This window comes from Lutjanus erythropterus, chromosome 11, assembly GCF_056507025.1.
Source record: "Lutjanus erythropterus isolate fLutEry1 chromosome 11, fLutEry1.hap2, whole genome shotgun sequence".
In the NCBI taxonomy this organism is placed as follows: domain Eukaryota; kingdom Metazoa; phylum Chordata; class Actinopteri; order Lutjaniformes; family Lutjanidae; genus Lutjanus; species Lutjanus erythropterus.
In genome coordinates, this window is record NC_139327.1 from 30,512,172 (window position 1) to 30,534,695 (window position 22,524).

The 22,524-nt window shown below is 38.6% G+C and overlaps 1 protein-coding gene across 1 annotated transcript in view; it reads left to right on the forward strand.

Moving 5' to 3' along the window:
- Nucleotides 1-637: 637 nt before the first annotated feature.
- LOC146319325 (follistatin-related protein 4-like) overlaps nucleotides 638-22,524 on the forward strand; it is an 84,796-nt gene continuing 62,909 nt past the window's right edge. The window contains exons 1-2 of the mRNA XM_084729933.1: nucleotides 638-824; nucleotides 4,857-4,977. Of these exons, the coding sequence (XP_084586059.1) occupies nucleotides 648-824; nucleotides 4,857-4,977 (298 nt within the window). The 5' untranslated portion in view covers nucleotides 638-647. The remainder of the gene's footprint in view (nucleotides 825-4,856; nucleotides 4,978-22,524) is intronic.

Below are 22,524 nucleotides of genomic sequence, written 5' to 3' on the forward strand. Positions count from 1 at the left end.
AAACGAAAAGGAAAACCTTGTCTTCTCCCTCTCTGTGTCTGGCACTTATTTGCCTGCTCTCCATTTGTATTAAGGTCCTCACAGCATGGGATAGACGTGTTTTGCATAATTATTGATTTCAAGTGTGAAGAAAAATGCTGAGTGCTGCCCATGATTAATTTGTGGTCTCTCGTTTCCTCTGCACATCCTCATCAGGCAGAGCCTCACAGAGCATCAGGAGCTAGAGACCCAGTCTGGTTTGAAGCATGAGCTGTAATCCCATAGCAAAGGAGGACAAGCAGCTTGAGAGGGTCTAAATGAGGATGTTTACCTTTTGTTTTCATGTGGATTCAAGGATTACTTGTAATTAATTGGACCCCCTGCACCGAAAAAGCTGTCAGACAAATTATGCAAACAAACAAACAAACAAAAAAAACCCTAACATTTTTTAAACGAGTAAACACTCAAGGACATATACATGTATACACAAACATAGATACTATCTATCCCTCTTGCCTTCTTTTCCCCTCCTTCCTCTATAAAACACACAAACACATTAAGTCCCATTTACAGCCACAATCCAAAGGCTTCGCTTTGTGTAATTGAGATTAATCAAATGTCTTTTCTCTCATGTCTGTGTGTTTGCTCTTGTAGGAAATGCATGTACCATGTCAGAGTACAACAGGCTGAAGAGCATGCTGCTGGATATGCAGCCTAAAGTGCTGAAGGCTGGAGAGCAGAGCCAGCAGAGAGACATGGAGGAGAAGAGAGCCCTGGTGGACACCATGTTCAAATACCTGGATGTGGACCAGGACGGCCGGCTGGTCAGTGATGAACTGGAAAAGGTGGGTATCAAGAGGCGGCCTGAGTAATAAGATAGCCATGTGGATGACAGATGAATGACTGGTTGAAAAAGACATTATTACATTTTTCCCATCCAGTTTTGGGAGCAGTTTTTCTGAACTGAACAGCATTTATTACTGCAGTTTTAGAATGTGATAGTGTGAAGAGACCCTGTGTGACATCAACCAAAAAAAAAACAAAACAGATTTCATATTTTATCCAAGACATTTGCAGTTTAGGATTTTCTTCATTTGTTTGGAAACTTTGTTTCTTGTTTTTTATGCCTTTGTGTCAGTGACAGCCAGTACTGGAGGCATTATGTTTTGTCCCATTCTTGTGAACTTGATATCTCAAGAAGGGAATGTCTTCAAACTTGGCTTAAATGTCCACTTGGACTCAAGGATGAGCAGGTTAGATTTTGGTGATCAAAGTTCACTGTGACCTCATATCTGTCCTATTCTTTTGAACATGATACCTCAAGAACACCTTGATGGAATTTCCTCAAATTTGGCTTCTTCAAATGTCCACTTGGACTGGAGGATGACCTGATTACAGTCTGAAGGTCACTGTGACCTTATTTCCCCTCTCATTTTCGTGAGTGCAAAATTTCAGGAACATCTGGATGAAATTTCTTCAAATTTGGTACAAAGGTCCACTTGATGAACTTCACAGTATGTGTGTTCTGTTTCTAACACACAATATTTCACTACCTGTGAGATGGAGGAGTCGCATCTTTCCATTTCAGTAGAATTAGATGACAATTAGACTGTTATTTGAACTAATTTAGGGAAAACTACAGCTACCGCCATGAAACTAGGTCTGTGACGACCACATTATCGCAATATTACAGTCATGTGACACCTACCACTGGGTTGAGCTCAAGTAAAAACATTTCATAATAATCCAGATACTTATTGCCCTTTTTGTTTTCAACTAATGTAAGCGATTTTAAGTAAGAGTTTACTTCTACAAGAAAAGGTACAATCTCAGGAAGTGAGGAAGTGAAGTGAGTAAACCGCCATCCTGTGGGAATATGCTGTTTTTTTAAATGTGGTTAGAAAAAAATCCATACCATCACAGCATGACATTAAACAACATGTCTCAGAATATGGAGAACATTTTTCTTGTTTTAATGAGATCCTTTACGCTTCAAATGTGAGTCCATCCCAGCTCACATCGGGCGACAATTGATCTGTTTTTTTCTTCTTTGTGTGTCCCCCCAACTTATTACTGTGTTAGTGACATGTGGATGGAACATTTAATCATCTTGTATAACAATGAAAAATGTTTACTGAGGTTATCTTCCCACCAGGGTCTGATGGGAAACTGTGGAAGCGCTGTAGAAAGGCTTGGCATTGACATTTGCAGGGTGAGGAAATGAAATTATTGTGGGCATCATCTGTTATCAGGAAATGGACATCATAGATAGGTGTTAATTAGACTCCTCCCAACCAATGCTATGATCTCAGTGATTTCTGCCAGAATGCAGTGAACCATGTTAGAGTCACTACAGACTGCAGGAAGAGTAAATTGAGTAAATTGTCTAATGCTTTACAGTCTTGTCTAACATTTTAAATGTGCTGAAGCTCTTTTTTTATAATGTAAACATTGAAAGAGAGGCTGCATGATGCCAAAGAAACATGTTTATTAGAAGCTGAAAATTAATAAGTGCAACTAAATATAGTCTCAAAAATGCCACAGCAATTAATCTTTTCTCATCTCACCATGGTTTTAATGACAACACGTTTTGTAGCCTTTTAAAATGAAAAAAGTTTGAGTGATTTTGGCCTAGTTTTAGAGGCAGAAATAAATAATAAAATCCCTTTTTGGCAGCGCAGTGCACTAAAAGATCCAACAAAAGATTTTGATCAATCACAGCTGGCAATTACTAATGCTGACATGTTGCCAGGAAATCTTAGATGAGACATTCTTTATCCTGTAGGAATTCATAAATTCAGTTTCACACAGATAATGCTTTTAAGGATCAAAGGAATTCAAAGATGAATTCTGGTCATACATTCAGACTTTCTCCAGTTTTGGATCAGATGGTTTTAGAGGGTAAGTCCTGTTTTTTGGGTTTGAAATATTTTAGTCAAATGCTCAAGGACAGATCATCTCTGTCAGTAAACACACAGCAGCAGCCACAGTTTGCTGAAGGCAGCCATAAGAGAAAAAACTTTGTCACATCCCTTAATCTGCCATGTCGCATGCGCAGCTCTGTATAGAATCAATTGGAAGAGATGAACAAGCATGGGGGCTATACTTTTAGGCTTGGAAATCATGGCTGAAGGAATTAACATGGGATATTTGGCCTTAATGCACATCTCATGTGAAAAAAAAAACTGTGTCAATCTGTGAAGTTTGATACATCTGCCTTGCTCACATTTGCTCAGTAAAATCTAATAACAAACTGCTGTCTGCCTGTAAGGCTCCTCATTGACTCAACTGCTGGTTCAGAAGTACTTTCTTCCTGGGATTTTAGCTTTGTTCAGGAAAGAGAAACAAGTACCATGAGTTATAGAGAAAATAGTTTTAAAAGTAAACACTGATTCAACCAATTAATAAATAAACATCCAACTAAATCAGTGTTTCTCATGCAGCAATGCATGCATTAATCAGGCCTAAACTACCTGGATTGTACCATTTTAAAAGAACAGGTGCCTTCTTAAACTAAACCAGGAAAGGATATCAGGTCAATATTATGATTCGGCCTTCCCTCCCTCCACCCATTTGCACATCTGAAAGCTTGAAAAAGTAATTTGCCAGTTTTTTCCCTGCAATAGTAATGAGTTTGAAAACAATAATTATTTGAGGCATCATGTCTGCCTACTGTATAAGGACTTGAACACAGAATTCAACTTTCCAGCACAAGCAGTCTTGTGACGTAGATAGACCTGCATTTGGCACTTTGCTACTTTTATTAGTTATGCTTTTGTACAGAAGCAGCAGCTTTAACCGAATAGAGTGCAACTGGAGTTATTGAGCACAAGCTGAGTGTTCTGTTTATCTCCTTAAAACTGCTTAACATCACCTACTCAAAGATTGTTCCCTTGAGAAAGTGGCACCGCTAAAGTGGAAGAGAGGGCTCATAAATGACAAACAATGGAAGAGAGAGCGGTGCGTCTTCCCGGGGGAATATCTTTAGATGAACTCAGGTGCAGTGTGCACAAGTCTGAGCAGTAAGAGTAGAGATATTCTGTAGATGGCAAGCAATGAAACGGCACTTACATGACAGATTTCATATTGAACCCACTCTTTTGAAACAAAAAGAAATTACACTCACAATAAGTCTGTTTCTGTGATTTCAGTGTTTATGCCATTTTCTCTCTGATGGAAATGCTATTCTAATTATTGGTTGAATTAAAAGCTCATTCTCGAACACCTACTTATAATAGAAACTGTAATCAGGTTGGCAATTTATTTTAAATCACTGTTGCTTCTGCTTTAAACCCAAATCATCACTTCTTATAACTGTTGGAACAGTGGAAATTGGAAAGCTTTCATAAGAAGGCTGTACTGTAGATTTAATCATTACTCTGTTGTATCTTTTTATAAAAGAGTGCATCTAAAGTTCAATTTAGATAATATGCAATAATTCAAATATGTACAATACAGACTGTAGGCAAGTGTAAAGATTTAATTACATGGAGGGTTCTGTGATTCTTCACTTCAGTACTTAAAGAGACACGTTGAGTGCAGCTGTTCGTATTCCTAAATTAAAAAAATCCTAGGCTTACCTATTAGAGGAATACTGAAATGTTAAATGTGTGTGGTATCTCCCCTCTAAAAATGTCAGATTTACATTTGTACCGAATGTGCATAATGTGGTTCAATCTTACTGCATATAGCCTAGAATAAAAAAGATGAAGGCAGGAGAGAAACGCTCAGTAAGGGCTGTGATAAGCTGTGATCATTGTGTATGTGTGAATGATTGTTGCTTTTATTATCTGCCTTTCCCACATTTTTTCCACACTGATTTTTTTTTGTTGTTCTGCTATATGATTGAACACACAATGTGTGTTTGTGTGTGTTAGATCTCTATGAAGGAGCACCTGGAAGACAGCCTGCTGGAGTGCACCATGCAGGACCTACTGCGTTATGACGACTACAACAATGATGGACACCTCAGCCTGCACGAGTTCTACACAGCTTTCCGTGAGTCTTTGGCCTTTCTGGGCTTTTTCCCTTTTCCTTTTTGTTTTTTTCCCGTCATCATTATTTTCTCCTTTTCTCTGTGTACCATCAGAAAACAGAGGTACAAAGTGTTTGTCCCTGAGACCATGTTTTCCTGTAAAAGCTATCCTGCTTGAAGGTGCACCTAGTCCTAGACATGGCCAGAATATTAATTTAAAACATTCAAAAAATGAACTAACATTATCAACAGAATGTGAAAAAATAATAGTAATGTCAAAGATGTCTGTGTATTGTATTGTAGAGATATCTACTGAAGTTAGCATGTTAAGAGGCAATAGTCCGTTTCACCCGTAGTTTCAGCTGGGAGATGTATGTGAGAGGTGAGTTTGCTACTTTCACAAGCTCTCGTAGCTTTTTTTTGTCTATTAATTGAACAAAATAAACTCACAAAATGTCAAGAAAGAAAATATTCTTACACCTATTGTCTGTAATGAACCATACAATTTATTAATATAATATTAATTAATATTTGCCAAAAACATCTATTCACCAAAAAATTCTTGGGTGAGTCACCTTTGACTTCTACACATTACACAGCATATTTAAAGTCTCCCTTTTGGTTAATTTGTTTGCTTTGACAAACCATGCAATACATACGTCACCCATGCTTTTAAAAACTAAAAACACACAGCTTACTGTCAACACTATTTGGAACCTGGTGACCTCCCATCCAGTCAGCCTCTCTCCCCACAGCGGCCATCAGGATAAAAGTGGTTCAGCCTCAGATAAATTGATAATTGCACACCAGCCTGTGTGCCCAGACCCAGCCATGATTATAGCATCTGGAACAGCCATAATAGCCTTTGGGCTTTAGGCTGAGCGGCAGCTGAGAGGCAGGTTCCACCTTATTAAGACCAATAATCACAATACCACCACTAATGTTACTGTAGCATCAAAATTGCTGGACGTCATGGCAACCTGATGCAACTCTTGTTTTCAAACTCACTTATACTTATATATTACTTCAAACTGCAGTAAAAGAACCTGGATCCGAATCCAAAGTGGCAATAAAATCCGTTAAAGTTGAGGAGTTCAGCAGTTAGCTGTGGCAGGTGGCCATTTCTAAAGCTCTACCTGCAGCTTGTGCAGGTCCATTAAGCCTCACCACTAATTTAGCCTCCTAATGACTGGTTTTAGTGGGAAGCATCCTAGTATTATTCTGTTACACTCCCCTCACCTTCCAGATGGGCAGTGAGCAGACATTGCATGATATTTATCTACCTACAGGCCTGCCTGCGGGGTTCCAGCTCATGTTTGTCAATGCATTTAATGTTTGACAAGCAGTTGAAGAAATGGGTTGGGACCAATAAAACAAGCTATTGATCAGATGATGCTCAAGGTTAACTGTTGGGCTGCAGAAAGGCAACACCAAGAGGGAGTAATTATTTTTGAGTGGCGCATCTGGTGTTCTGGATAATGTTGATGGTGTTGAATAGTGTAAGTTTGTGTGTGTGTGTGTGTGTTTTCCTGGGATGCAGTCAGTGCTTTCCCCAGTGAGCGGCCTGGGAAGCAGAGCAGCCAGGAATCACAGGTGTGTTTAGCAGGGTGGAAATTTACAATATGGTCATAAGCTTGGAAAATAGAATACCAATAATAGACCTAAATGATGTGAGAGGGTATTTTGCCCTGGTTGATATTCTGCTGTCAAACCAATTGTCTGATCTCAGGCGAGCATTTGAAATACAAGCTTTAGCCGTGTTTGGGAGACCGAATAACTCAAAGCACAGGGGTGTAAAATTTGCTTAGCAATCCTTCTTTAGATTTCATGGTTTTCCTCTGTTGATAGTTTATTTCTGCAGCTTTGATGTAAGAATCAAAATCCTCTGGCCGCATTGTTGCATTATAGCTCCCACAGTGACTGAACTTGTGCTGTTAAGGAACACTAATAGTGTTATTTTGGCCCCTTTGTTGTCTTTGCTTATTTAATGTATAAACCTTGACAGGCACACTGCTACACAAAGCTCTGTTACCATCCATAACTATTTTTTTTTATTTTTTACCACAAATTGAATAAAAGGGAATATGCTTGGAGAATACTCCTAAGATGATTACATTGTTATTGATTTTTTTTCCCTTATTCTACGTTTTACAAGCCCAGCAGGTTGTTTTCATGTGTTTTTTTACTTTTTTCTACTGCATCCATGGCACCTGTGTTAAGTAGATTCTACTTAAACACCTATTTCTTTCTCCACGAGTATGGATTTATAATTACAATCAAAGAATAATGCTGACTAAATGTTACTGATGTCATCTCAAACATTACTGCCAATTTCTGGGAGACGGTAATCACATTTCCATTTTGGTTCAGACATTTAGTCTAATCCAATTAGTACAAGCATGGAATAATCTTTAAATCCTTAATTATCAGTTTCAGAGGTAATCAACAGTATGTACTGTAGGGTTATAGTAACAAAATGATGGGAGGACATTCAGAAAATATATCTCTAAATTCCCCAACAGTATTTTTAAATCATCATTTGTGTATTGAGTAATGTATTAATACTACCTGTATATTATTAATATTATATTAATGGTACTTACCTCTAAAATTACTACTAATTATTTTAGCTATCAATTCATCTCTTGGTAGTTGTTTTTAATCCCCAGAATCTAATTTGAAATCTTCACATTGCTTGTTTAGTGATATTCATTTTACAATGATAAAAAACCCCAAAGAAAATGAGCAAATCTTCACATATGAGAAGCTAGACGCAGAGCACATTTGACATTTATGGTTGGTAAATGTCTTAAATGATTAAACCATAATCACACTGTAACTATTCAATTAATTGCTTCAGCACTAAAGTCTATTTCTATACTCTTGCCCGCATTGCAAATCACACCAGTAATTCTGAGGTTTAGATCAATAAAGCAAGGAAAACGATGACTTCTTGTTCTACGCCTCAGCAGGAGTGAATAATCAACCTTCTCTTTGCCATAGAGCATATTGCAGGACAGAGATAACAGCATAATGGCTTTAAATCAGCTCTGTATTTCCTAATGGTGTATAGTTTCACAGGGGTCCATTTCCGAACATTTATTACAGTGTCAACATTGTGTAGTGGGAGGATGGCTCATACACGTGCCCTTTGTATCCGAATTAGAACCACTGTAATTAAACAATAATAAATGTGCAGGAATTTGCCCCGCGGACGTTAAAATGATTCACATTAACTGGTCGGTAAAAGACAACAGTGCATTAGCGCTGAACCTGATAGGTGAGCAGCCTTATTGAGAGATATCCAAAGCCTGCGGATGTAATATATACCCTCACACAAGGTCAGAGCTCCTCTGTGGATACATGTGTAATATATAAAGCTTCCCTACGGTGATATATGGACTGTATGTGCATTGCATATGCTAAGTACCCTTTTGTAAACGTGCAGTCAGAGATATCCGCAGTAGACTTCATAATGTTGGCTTTTTACACTGTTTCTGTAGTTCAGCGTGACCCATACAGCACCTGTGTTCATTGAATCAACCTCTGGTAGACCATGTGTCCTTCTGGCTTTATTGACTGTCTGTGGTATTATATTGCTATGAAATGTCCACATCAATTGAGGAAATTCAGCTCTTCCAAAGAAACGATTCCAAGACTAAGGTATTACAATCTAGAAGCATCTCTTACTGAAGGTTTGTTTTACATATTTGAAGAGTTTTATCTTATGTAAAGGTTATTTTTAATGAACTTGACAGGGCTGTGTCCACTAAAGCATTTTTTCTTTTTTCTTTTCTGAAGCCACACAGCTGAGAGTGCTTGAGAGCACCTCAGAGACACAGCGTGAAACTGAAATAGTCAAAGCTGGACTCTGCAAGTAGAATTCATAAACACATCCATCATGAGTAACTACGCCCTATAACATTATCATCTGTTACTTGAACTGAAATTTGAGGCTTTAGTATGTGATTATGGTGGAAAACTTCAAAAGTTGTCTTTGATGCAGAAACTTTGGGACTGTTGGAGACCCTCCAGATCCTGCAGAGAGCAGCATGAAAGCAGCAGAACAAAGATAAACAATGTTGGTCATGAATTCAGACCGATGCTCCCAAACCAGTGTCTGCCCACTGTCTTGTTTATTTCACTAAATCTTCATGATTGACTCTGGGTCATCAAGCCAGTAAATTGGTGTAGAAAGGCAGCAGATGAAATAGGATATATGAAAAGAAAGCAGCAGGGCAGCAATGGGAAGACAGCGGGAAGATGCAGTTTTACAGAAAAATATTTCATGATTTTATTTTTACATTTCATTTCTTTCTTTGCTTGGCATCATCTGAAAAATGGCTCTCACTTGCACTTGTATTCTTGTTGAAAGTTATTGATCTTAGAGCAGAAATCCAACAGCTTTTAACCCAGAGACTTATTTTTCTGTTTCCCAATTTTCTCTCCAGTTTAAAATTCTATAAGCTTCTGTTTTGTAATAGCTTAAATGGATGTGAAGATCGCCGATTCCCTTATCAGACTGATTCTATAAAGTTTAATTTTCTTTATTGGACTAATACAGATTTACTTGAGCACATAACTATATAGTTATAGACCTTGTTAGCATATGTTAACACAGCTATTTGTTGTTAAGGTGGAGCTCAATGAGTGGTCCTGCTTTTAATTTATTTGCAAAAACACACAGCTGGTGAGCACATAATTAGGACCAGGCAAGTTTTCTCTTGTTCCCATTGTTCCTCCATCTTTTCCCCCACATGCACTTCTTCCCCCACAACCTGGTTCTCTCTATATTTTCTCAACATCTCTTCCTCCACTGTGAGGCCGTTTGTTTTCCATGACTCCTGTTAATAGTGGAATTATATGGAGACGCTGGGCTGCACTGGCAGGGCCACTCAGCAGGTCCAACTAATTAATCAAGAGAATGAAGTAGCAGAGATGGAGAGAGAAGAGCAGAATGGTTGGAGAGTGAGAGTGTCATGTGGAGAAGAAGAGGTTCTGAGAAGGGTGGTAGGAGGGAAGATTGGAGCCACCGGTGGAAGAGGGAAGAAGAAGCTCTCTGGAGAGGAATAACCAGTGGTAGAAATGAAAGAAAAAATGAGAGAACGTGGAAATAGAGGAAAGAAAATGAGTTTGCTGTAATTGGTGTGAGATACAGAGCAGATAGGGTCAGAAAAAGGTCAACGGGTCTGTAGGTCAAAGACGGGGATGTTTACAGGTGTGTGCGTGTTGAACACCTTAAAAATGCGTTTGTTTTTACTTCATATTTGTATGCCTGTGTGTGTGTTTCTGTTTCCCTGGAAGAGTTTGTCTGTATTTCTACAGGGTGTCTAGCCGTGCATATGTGTGTACACGCACTGTATGTTGCTCTTTAACACACCACATGTGCAATTTGTCTTTCAAACCACGTAGGGGATATATGTGAATTCATCACATGTAAATAATTAATCATCTGCTAATCACACATGGAATTGGAAATATACATGCAGAAATTCCACATGTCTTTTTTATGAGGGCAAAATGAAATGAAACTACATAGAAATGCTAAGTAGTGCAGTTTACTCACATTTATTTAAAGTGAAACATCAAAGCCTCTAAGGTTTTAATTAAAACAAACACATCTGGACTCGTCTGAATCAGCAAACCATTTCATTAACACTTTTTTTTCCTATTCAAATGATTCATTTTCAGTGACTCATGTATTCAACAGCTATCAGAGACCAAACTGTGGAATAAAATATGTAAATAAAATAAAGGTGTCACTTATGATAAATCCAGAAAAGCATGTAAATGAACAATGTATTGAATTCACACATTACATGGTATTACAAGATTAGTAGACAGTAATAGATAATATTGTCAGAGATCAAACAATATTAACCCCAAGGGGAAAATCTGTTTCTATAGTGTGTGCATTATTCATGCTGCTGGAACAAAGGTGTACCTGAACGCTACATGCTCTCAGAGACACCAACATAAAACCATCCGCATACATATATCACAGAAGCCCTGAGATGTCTTTCTTTTGGCTAATAAAGCTACTGGTAAAAGCAGATTAGTGCCAATTAAAATATATTTCAAGCCAAAGGAATGACATGAAAATAATGTTACATAACTTGCTAAGACACAATATATGTACCTTGTGTTTTAGAGTGAAAGGAGAAATAGAAAGTCAACTGGAAGAAAACATGAATTCCCTTTGTCTTATTTAAACAAACAAACAAAAAAATTTAGATCAGACTTGGATCACCTGAATTTTTTTTGGTAATTAAAACAATAGGAATATACTTTGAACTGAATTACATAGTGTAAGTTCTTTAATATTATAAAATATTACAGTTACCTTAGCACAAGTGCTTCCTGTTATTCATATTATTATATGATATGTAAATCTATATAGTTATGTTTAATATGTTGAGGGGAACAACTGTCTGTTTTTCCTAGAAAGGGGTGTCAGTACCACGCTTGTCCAGAAACTGAACTCACATTTAAAATGTTTCTTCTGAATTATGAATTAACCGTTCAGGTGCAGTTCAGAGCAGAAATGCAGCTGGTGCTACAGGATAAAATATTTTTCCTGCTGGGCTCTCTGTCCATTTTACACCTGGTATGTATCCAATGGAGCTCTAAGAGAGCCCTGATGCCTCTGCAGCAAGATAATATCTTTTTGTTGCAGCCTGGTAGCTCCCGTCAAGGTTTGATCTTTCATGTTTCTCAAGTTTGCCCTTAATCTGCACAAATGATCTTGCTGAGATCAGATATCACTTCTACAACGGGAGCTGTTGTTCTCTTGACAGCCAAGTGGGTGAGAGACCTCCAGCTAAGCTCTTAACAACAAAGTGACTTTGAACTGGAGGTCTTGGAGGTTCCCTCTGTACCCACACAATAACATTCCCTCTATCTCCTCCTCTCCTCTGCTTTCTATTGTTTTCTGTCCATGTTTTCTCCATCACATAATCTTCTCTCCATCTCGCCCCATTTTTTCCCGTTTTCTTCTCACCTTCAGGCATTTATTCCTCTTTCCTGTTCCTTGCTCTTTCTTTTCCTTTCCTTTCTTCTTTCCCTTTCCTTTTCTTTTCCTCCCCCCAGCCCACTCTCCCCTAGCTACTGTCTGGTGCCTCATTACCGCTCAATGGACCTTTGCAGCTAATTGCCGGTGTGTGTATAAGGGGCTTTCTGGCACCTTCCAAGTGTCGTCTCTATTCCTGGGTAATTACCCGGTGTCAGGTAGCTGCAGTAACAGGTAAGGGGCTATTGAGGCTTTGGACACACTTTGTCCATGTTGCGCTGAGTATGATTTTTATAAAATGTTGAGTATCTGTAATTTCTTTTTTATTTCTTAATGGTCTGGTCAAGTTTCTAGTCATGGCCTTGACTTCTCGTACTGTTTATTGGACTGGTATACTGGTAGGCACCACTGGTAGGCACCATACTGGTAGGCACCAGTATACTCAGGCAAAGTCTAGTTCTACATAGCGAACCCGATTCTGTTGTGTCTAATAAGGTGTGTTGCTGTTTGTTGTTGATTGATAAAATGAACCATGATTCATGTGATCTGTGGTTAATTTGCTTCAGGAATAAGACTGCTGTGAATATATTGTTTGTTCATCAGCATCTTTAAGTAGATCTATTATTTATTAATTATTTATTATTTATTATTATGAATTGTTCGAGACTTTAAAGAGAGATGCAGTCTTTTTGTCAGTTGGGTGATAATTTCCTTCACTAGATTTTTGAGTTTTGAGACAAACTCAAACTACTTGAAATAAACTAAACACAGTTTTGCTGAAGTATAATCTTTTGTTGAGATAATTTGCTTTCCTTCTTTAGATAGATTTGAATCTTTGATTTTCATGAAAACCCTAAAATTTGTGTTTCAAAGATTGTTTCACTTCATTGAGTTTTCATAATAATTTTTGAAGTATAGTTTTGTTGGGGGGGCAGGGGTCTAAAACTCAAACATTTAAGGTTATCTAACGAAGAAAAGCAAATTAAAATATTTCTTGGAAAAAGCTTTTTCAAAACTTCTATTGAAAATGGCTTGCAGCCTGGTGCTTTGTTGGCAGTAGAGCGAACCTAATGAAAGTGTCTATATATTTGGGGCAGCCTATGTAGCAAATCAGGTATGGATTTTTCCCATGATCTTGCAGTTCCTGCATGACCTTGCAAATGATTGGGCTTGCAAGACTGCTTACAATGTTCACATGTGACATGAAAGCAAAGGTTGTTGGTGGTAATGCACCTCTAAGCTGCTTCAAGACAATAAAAACATGGAGGAGAAGGGTGGAATTGTAAATTCAGAGCAGGAGGCATCAAGATGAGGGAGAGGGGCAAGAAAGGCAAAATAAGAAAATAATGAAATGTGATGAAATGTTGTAAAGTAAACCATTTTTATTGAAATTATAGAAAAATTACTGTATCATGATATATACTGTTATCGTGAACATAACATAACATATCCCATGATAGAAGATTTCAGCCATATCCACTCCTAAGTAACATATACTCACATCAGCCACTGGTCATCCAGCAGTCTGTTCTGAATACAATACTGAGAGATGCCCAGTGAGTTGTCATGGCAACTGTGGCTGTCTGTTAATGTCCAAATCATTTATTTAATACAACGCTTAGCCAATGCAGCCGATTCCCCAGAGGAGAGGAGAGGAGAGGAGAGGAGAGGAGAGGAGAGGAGAGGAGAGGAGAGGAGAGGAGAGGAGCGGAGCAGAGGTACAGAACAGTGTTAACAGTAATACAGAAGTTGTGAATCCGGTGCACAATCAACAATTAAGGATCTCACCTGTGTGCTGTGAGATATGGGATGTATTATAGTGTAAGTATTGCAGTCAGGTGGAAATCTTTAGTACATACAAAGGGGAAACATGAGAGAAGAGCAGAGGGAAAGCAAAATTAAATGAAAAACATAGGAGGGCACTTGGACTGTCTGTTGAGGCCCGCAATCCAAAAAGAAGTACAAATTTATTGTGTGCATCTAAATGAAAAAACGTGAGTGCTGTCCTCAAAGGATATCAGGAGACAGTAGGCCATCAATTTATTTGATGAAATCACAACTACGCTTCCTGCGTACTGCGTCAGAGGCAATAAGAAGCACTCTTCAGTGAAGCCCTCGACTGAGACATCCATGCTTTGTAAACATCTGCCAGAGTAGACATATATGCTGTGTGTGCAGTTGTTTGATAGAAAAACAAAGTGTAGTACCTCAGGGTGAAATCACACAAACTGCAGCGGAGTGGTTGACAGTCATTATTGGAGGCTTGCTAACCTGGAAAACAAAGAGGATCCTTGTCCTTATGTGTAAGTAAAGAATGATGGACCTTTATATAGTCTGTGTGTCATAGTTCACCTTCTGTGGTGTTCAACCCACTCACCAAACGGAAAATAATTAATTACAGTCCTGAAAAACAAAAAACAATACAAAATAGATCATAGGGCTTCCTGTGGGTCTTAAGGATTTAAGACATTTGCCATGTAATTACAACACCCAGCTGGAGGCTTGTTTCATTTCTTATTTCCCGTCACTTCTCCACTGTCTGCTATCAAAATAAAACCAAAATGCCCCAAAAAATACACTTAAAAACAGGGTTATTTGCTTGCCTCCTGCGAGTTAGACGAGGAGATCAGTCCCTCTCTTGTTTGCGTTTCATATCGAGCTGGAGCCAGCTTAGCTTAGCATGAAGACTGGAGGCAGCTAACATGACTATCTCAAAAAAAAAAAAAAAAAAAAAAAGCCTACCAGTGCCTCTATAGGTTACTCATGAATACTTTGTATCTTCTTTGTTTAATTTATACACAAACAGAAATGTGAACACAACCTTTTGTGATTTTACAGGGAGTTTTTGTGCTGTTACTTTTTTTGGTGAACAGTGGGTGGGAGCAGTGACTCCCTTAGTTCTGTGAAATCTAGACTGATTAAAACCTGGGGAATTAAACACTTGGTAAAGGTCATCAAACATTGATACCATCGATAAGAGACAGGATGAAAACTACTTGGGTGTTGAAAATATCCTCTTTCCCAGAGTCCTCACTCCTATCTTTTGCTTTGCTTTTTAAGAATGTCACAACACGTCCTACACCGACAGTGAACATCAGAGTATTAACTAGCAAATGAATCCAGTAGTAGCAGTGTTCTTTTAGAGACTGATGTGGGTAATTACAACCTTTACTGTGTGATGAAGGATGAAATATTCAGTGATGGAAGAAGTACTCAGATCTTTAACTTTAGCTTTAAAAAAAAAAACAGAAGTATCACACTGTAAAAATACTCTGTTACCAGAATAAGTCCTTAGCATTAGAGTAAACTTTATTGTCCACAAAGGGAAATTTGTCTTGGGCACAGTGCTACACTTTGTGGCTTTACATTAAATAAGATAAAAATATCACAGAGACATAAATGTTTGACACAAAGCTAGACCGCTGCTTCACTTAAAAACTCTGTCATTTCATTGGAATCTGTCCAATGACATAAAGGAATTAAAATGAAGAAAAAAAACTGCTAAATTCTTGCGTATTTATTGCACATATTTATTGCTCTATTGCACTAAGATAAGGTTTAGCGTTGAGCTTGATGGAGGCTGGAACAAATGAAAGCCTCAAGCGGTTTGATTTGAGCTTTGGCACATGGAGTCTTCTTCCTGATGGCAGAGGTTCATATTCAGACAAGAGGGGATGTTGACAGTCTGCTGTGATTTTTGTTGGTTGTTTCATGACTGCCTGCTCGTATAGACTCTGTATGGGCTCGTATTCTTTATTTTCTATTGTGCATGCTGACAAGCCTGTTTTTCAGTTGCACTGTTACGTTGCCAAACCATGCTGTAATTCCACATCTAATGACAGTCTCTAGGATTGCCCAGTAAAACATCAGCATGATCTGGCTGTTGGTGTTGTGATTATATTTTCCAGAGTTAAAGGAGTGATGACTCCAGAGTTGTCTGTGTAATCATGAGTAATGTCAACAAATCCCTAGTGCACACCCTTGCTTTTACATTTACACGATTTAGCTTATGTTCTTGGTTAGTAGAAATGTTATATGTTAGCAGGTAGTAGGGCTGAGTATCAGTACTCAACACAGTTATGGTATTGACCGAAATAACCCAGCGTCAAGACAAAACCTTCATTCAATCCTTTACTACAAAAATAGACTATTTATGGTTTTGTTCACAGCCAGTTACCGCAAGCATTCTTCTATTTAATCATCATGTGAATGCTGCAGCTACATACAGTCTGTGGTGTTGAAGGCGAGCACGGTGTATTTGATGCAGTTTGCAGTTCCAGATGCCGTGACGTGAGACAAAACATTTGAAAGAATGGAAGTAAAGAAAGGTATCAAATAACGTACTCTATTGGAATTGATATCACTTCAGGGGTACAGGGTATTGGTAATGATCAGGAAGTGATTTAAAGTCTTGCTCAATCACACTTTGACCAGACTTCTAGACACACTTTGGCTGAACCTGTGAGCAGATAAAATTTCAAACCATACCACCAGCCTAATATCAAAATGCACACACTTGTTTGTGAAGAGGCTAATATGGCTCCATAAATTAGCCTGAAATACAGAGAGAGCAGGTCTCTTACACTGTGGCCAATTACACAAAATTCGAGCTGCTGATTACATTGAAAATATACGTAAAGACTTAATCTTTGTAAGAAATAAACAGCTTTTGGTGAAGGGCCTAAGGTGTAATTTTTCCTTTCTAATTTTCTTATTTCTGTGGTTGTACTGCCAAACATTCATAAAGTCACAATATGTCGAATAAATTTAAAGTTCTTCAAGCTTGCATTTGAATTTCATAGTAGGAAAACTGACTAAAACTAAAACAATAAACTTAAACCCAACAAAACCAAATACAGTGCAAGATGTCACATTTTGAGGAAGCAGATATAGCTATCTGCTCAACTGGCAGAACTTGCTCTGTCACTCTTACTGCACTATTGCATTTGCCCTCTCCACATAGACTTAAAAACAACAGCTGGATGTATCGAATTCAGAATTCAGACTTTGAGGGATATTAAAACTAATTTTAGGAAGCGTAGTAAATTAATAAATGAAGTAGATGAGGCAAGTTGAGGCAAAGTCAGCTCTCACCAAATCTAAATTACAACAGTGAGTAAAGCAGAAAGTATTTAACGTAGCAGATGGATGATGTATTAAACTGTAAGAGTTGCAGACAAATCTTCCATTTTAAAAAGTATATTAATTAAATTGATATCAAGTTCAGTTGAGGTTACCATTGTACTGCTTGTGCATTAAGATAATCAGGCACAAGCAGATTGCAGCCTCAGATGAGGCCTTTAATATGTCTAGTTCATGCTTTAACCATCATGTAGTCACCAACAGGCATATTTGAATATTTCATGTATATATTGACATACCTCCCACAAGTGTTTTTACTTGTATACACTCAAATCTAACCCAAGCATCTAAACTGGGACAGTCTCAGCAGGGTGCCTTTGTTGAGGGAGAACAAAGAGAGGAGTTAGACAAATGTCTGCCTTGGGTATGTTAAACATGGTGCAATGAAAGTACAAATTGCGCTTGTAATTCATTTGACTGTATGCCTCACAGTAGTTAGTAGTGGGCCGTCTAAGTGCAATGTGTAATGGGGGAAAAACACTTGTAAAATCTCACGGTACATCTGGAACATCATATGAGGATCATTAAGACATGACTTCTCATTGGTGACACACTCACTGTTCCACCAGACATCTAATATCTTTCATAATTACACATGCTGAATAATCCCATCCAACACTGCCCCCCACACCCGCACCCCTACGTCCCCATTACCCTCATCTATCTATCCTTCTTTCATTTCCACCACTTTAATTTCATCTTTACGTCTCTAATTAGCCATAGAGATGTAAATCCATGCTTTGCAGGGACTCGAGGGGCTTTGCTTTGACCTATTACCCTTTCTGACATTTCTTTTCTGCCCCCCCCTCCCATCTCTTTGCAGCTTTCTTATTTCTATTTTTTTTCCCCCTTTCTCTTTCCTTTGCAACCAGCAGATCCCGAGGGCAGCTAGTGTGTTCCAACGCGCCATAATTCACAGGCAGCAGCCCCCAGGCTGTTAGTGGCACAGCATGTGGTCTGCTTTTATCTCTCTCCTCTAACTCCCTCTCTGGCGAGGAAATAATTCATTATCATGCCTCCATTGATTTGCTCTTTCTCTTGCACTCTTTGGTGGAACAATCCCCCTTTTCTCCCTCTCTTTTTCTTATTTTAACACCCTTCTGCAATTTCAAACAAGCGTGTCTCCATATGGATGTGTGTTCGCCTCCTCGTTTCTGTGCGGTTGCATGGGACTCTTCCTCCTCTTTCTCCTCTCATCTCCTCAGCGAAATCCCCTCCAGCATCCACCTTCATCAGCTTTGAAAATGTTCTCTCAGAACAAAGGAGATAAACACTGCAGCGAAAAAAGCGAAAGAAAAAGTAAAAAGCTTTTATTTTCTAAGAGAAAAAAAGAATACAGAAGCAGATTCATAGAACACAAAACAACCCAACAAGGTTAGAGTACAACCACGTAATCCGTCATGGCTGGATCACCTCACTTTTGGTTGCTCTACTGTTACAACAGTTCCGTGTGAGAAAGTAAGAACTATTTCCCATAGATGTACTCAGAGGGAATGTTGTGTTTCTTCAGGCAAACATCTGTTCTGCGTAAATCACCAGCGAGTTGGTCCAGATGGCTTGGTTACAGTGATAAGGTTATGTTTTAGTAAGAGTTGTTTTGTCATGTGTTGTTTACGGTGGAACCGAACAGAGGCCAGCGCTGACGTCACTAAGCTGAACTCAACAAACAAGACAACAAACACTCAGATCTCATAAAGGGATGAAAGAAAGTGGAACAGGGTAAAGGAGGGAAAGAATGGGTGTACAAGTGAGGAGATGCGGTGGCTTCCAGCTGAAGTGCTTCTTTCGCAAACAACCAAATCACACACATCCCAAACAAACACCTTTGGGGGCTATTAATTTGAGTTCCTCCATATTCAAAAGGATGAAACTGTGTTTTGATCAGGACTACAAATGCAGAGGAGCTGCAGAAAGATGCTAATGTTAAACTGGATAGCGTAGGATTTGGGAGGATATCAAAAGTATCGTTACAGGAGACAGACAGAAAGATTGAGAGGATTTAGAGAAGGTGATGCTTTATTATGTGATTCCACATGTTTGTCAAGGTCTAGAGGAGTGAGGCAGTGGGGTAAGGAGTAATCAGGGACTATGTGGAGAGGTGGGATGGAGCAAAAAGAGAGGAGAAAACAAGAGTGGTAATACACAATTATGTGTTTACAAGAGTCTGGGGCCGCACTAAAGACTGTGGAGTTTGATGTGGAGGGAACGAGAGATTAGAGATGACAAGCTGAAGAGAGTGGGAGGAGAACAGAGGAAGGTAGAAGTGATGATGAAGAGAGGAGTGAGTAAGGCAGAAACACAAAGCCGAGACTGGGAGGGAAGAGGAAGACTGAGGGGCAGATGGGATGGACATGGAAAACCACATACACACCTTTTTACAGTCCTTACACGCATTCAGAGCAACAGTGAAGAAAGTGAATGAGTCATACTCCCTCTCGACTTTCTGAATATGAAGTGTGAGGTTGCGCTTGAGCAAAATGTAATGACACAGGAGAAGACTTTGGCAGCATTGGGCTTTTTCAGGTGTGAATTTGTGTAATTTGTGTAAATTTTATGTTTATATATGTGGTTCTCTGCGTGTATTCAAACATTTGTGGTGAAAGAAATCCACAAAAAACAGCTGTTCTTCACTCATTATATTCTCTGTTGATGCTCTAAAATAAGGGAAAATTCAAAGCAGTCTGACACATAAACTAACAGAGCTGCAGTGATTAGCCAATTAATCCATGAGTTAATTGAAAAAAAATTCATCACCAGCTTTTTTGATAATTAATTGTTCCATAATTTTTCAAGCAAAAATCTCAAACATTTGCTAGTTTCAGCCTCTTAAAAGCAAGGATTTGTTGCTTGTCTTTGTCATTTATTGTAGTAAATTAAAGGTTTTTGGGTGTTGGTTGGACAAAAGAAACTGTTTGAAGACGTTACTTCGGGAAATTGTACTGTGTACTAGATAGAAAATATCATTAATAACAATGAGCATTTATAAAAACAAAAAAACATTTAGAAATTTGACAAAGCATGAACCACAAGAACATGAAAACAATTAAAATACCAAGGCCGAGTAAATGCAATCCCAAGTGCAAACTCTGAATATCCTGATTTGGGTACAACCTTATGAAATACCAACCATGCAAAACAGTGGATGTGGATAAATGTGCATGTCAGGATGTTTTTTTGTGTAATGCAAAAATTCCACCAAACAACAGTGTAATCATAGTAATGACACCAACACTAGCTGATTGTAATTTAATTCCATTTTTGCACTGCTTTATTTGCAATAAGGCAGACATAACACAACAGGAGAAACAACAGCAAAGACACTAAAACTGCAAAAAGGAAAGTTTTGCAAATAGCATTTCTCACTGATATTAATAATACGTATAATCTTTGTCTCCGAGACAGATCAGTTTGCAAGATGTTGTGTATATGAACCTTTGTGGTTGAGCTGATGGTGATTTACTGGTTTTAGAGACGAATTTTGAGACAGTTTTCATACAGTGAGCCTGAGTACTCCTGCTCTGAATTATATTACTCCTGTATAAGCACTTGCACTAAACGCCAATATCATTTAATGGCTTTCAAAGAATTTCCAAAGTTTTTTGTTCAGTAGACCTTGAAAGTGCAGCTTTGCCAGCTTCAGAAAGCTGAAATAGTCAAACATTTTGAAGTGCAAGTGTGGATGATAGAGAGAGAGAGAATGTGATGATAGAGGAGCAGGTAATCCCAAATCTCCAAAGTCTTTATTCTCAGGAGTGCGGTCTGATTCTGCGGCTCAGCTCAGTGTTGCACGCTCCCAGCAGATTGTTAGTACTCAATATCTCCTCTGGCAACAAGCTCCTATTCAACCCAGTCTTCTAAGACAACATGCACTGAGCTGGCTTGAGGGTTAAAGCTCAGAGGCTTTTTTTGTACCAAGATGATGCAGTGTTTTTTTTCATTGTTTGCCAGGCTAAATCCTGGTTACAAGCTGCACACATGTGGAACACCTTGATGTGATGTTGTACTACACATCAGAAATCCAGAAAGAAATATAGAAGCTTTTGAGTTTGATGCCTCGATGTCATGAACATGAACACAGCTACAGTATGACAATCTGGATTGCACTGAGCTGTAGACTCGTAGACTCCACTGGTTGGGAGACAGAGACAGAGACGGTCTAAACCAGCTCCCAGTCGATCAGTGACATGAAACCATATATCTAATTGTAATCACATCTCAATCTGACCATGGAAGTTTACATAACTTCCCCATTACTCATTACAGAATTACTTACATTCTGACAATAGACTGTGCACAGTTTAAAGTGGTTCTATAAGACAAAGATCTAGTAATGGTGGACTCCCTGATGGTCACAGGTTTACCTCTGATATGTTAGACATTTTTGTGGTTTGACCCCATGAGGGACCTGGCAAATCAGGTGCACAGTGGAACTGAGGGTTTTAATTACAAACCTAATTCTAAAAAAGTTAGGGCGCTGTGTAAAACATAAATAAAAACAGACTGTAATGATTTTCAAAAAACTTAATGACTTAAATTCATTACATAAAATACAAAGACAAGATATTTCAGACTGGTTAGTTTCTTTTTTTTTTGTTTGTTTGTTTGTTTGTTTGTTTGTTTTTTTTTATTATACACTCACTCTGAATTTGATGCCTACAACATGCTCCAAAAAAGCTGAGACAGGCATATGTTTACCACTGCATTACATCGCTTTTTCTTTTAACAACACTCACTAAGCATTTGATGACACTGATTTTTGAAGTTTTTAAAGTGAAATTCTTTCCCCATTCCTGCTTTACATATGACTTCAGTTTGTCATATTTTGTGCTTCATAATGCACCACACATTTTCAGTGGGAGTCACGTCTGGCCTGCAGGCAGGTCAGTCTGGTACCTGAAGTCTTTTGTCTTCCTGATATAAGCAGGGACGTATCTGAAAAAGATGTTGCCTGGATGGGAGCATATATTGCTCTGACCTGTATGTGCCTTTAAGCATTAATGGTGCCTTTACTAAAGTGCCACTTACCCATAATGCCATGTGCACTAACACATCCTTATATACAGATGCTGGCTTTTGAAGTTAACGTTGGTAACAAGATGATCCTTTTCCTCTTTAGCCCGGATTACAAGATCTCCATGTTATGTCCAAAAGCTATTTGAAATCTGCACTCACCAGGCCACAGGTCACTTTTCCACTTTGCATCAGTCTGTCTCAGATGAGCTCAGGCCCAGAGAAGCCTGCATTGTTTCTGAATGTTGTTCACTTTGTATGATAGAGTCTTAAATTGCATTTGTAGATGGAGCCTTACCAACTGCACTTACCAACAACGGCCGTCGGAAGTGTTCCTGACCTCATATAGTAATATCTCTTATACAACCCTGTTGGTTGCTCATGCAGTGCCACCTCAGGGGTCGAAGGT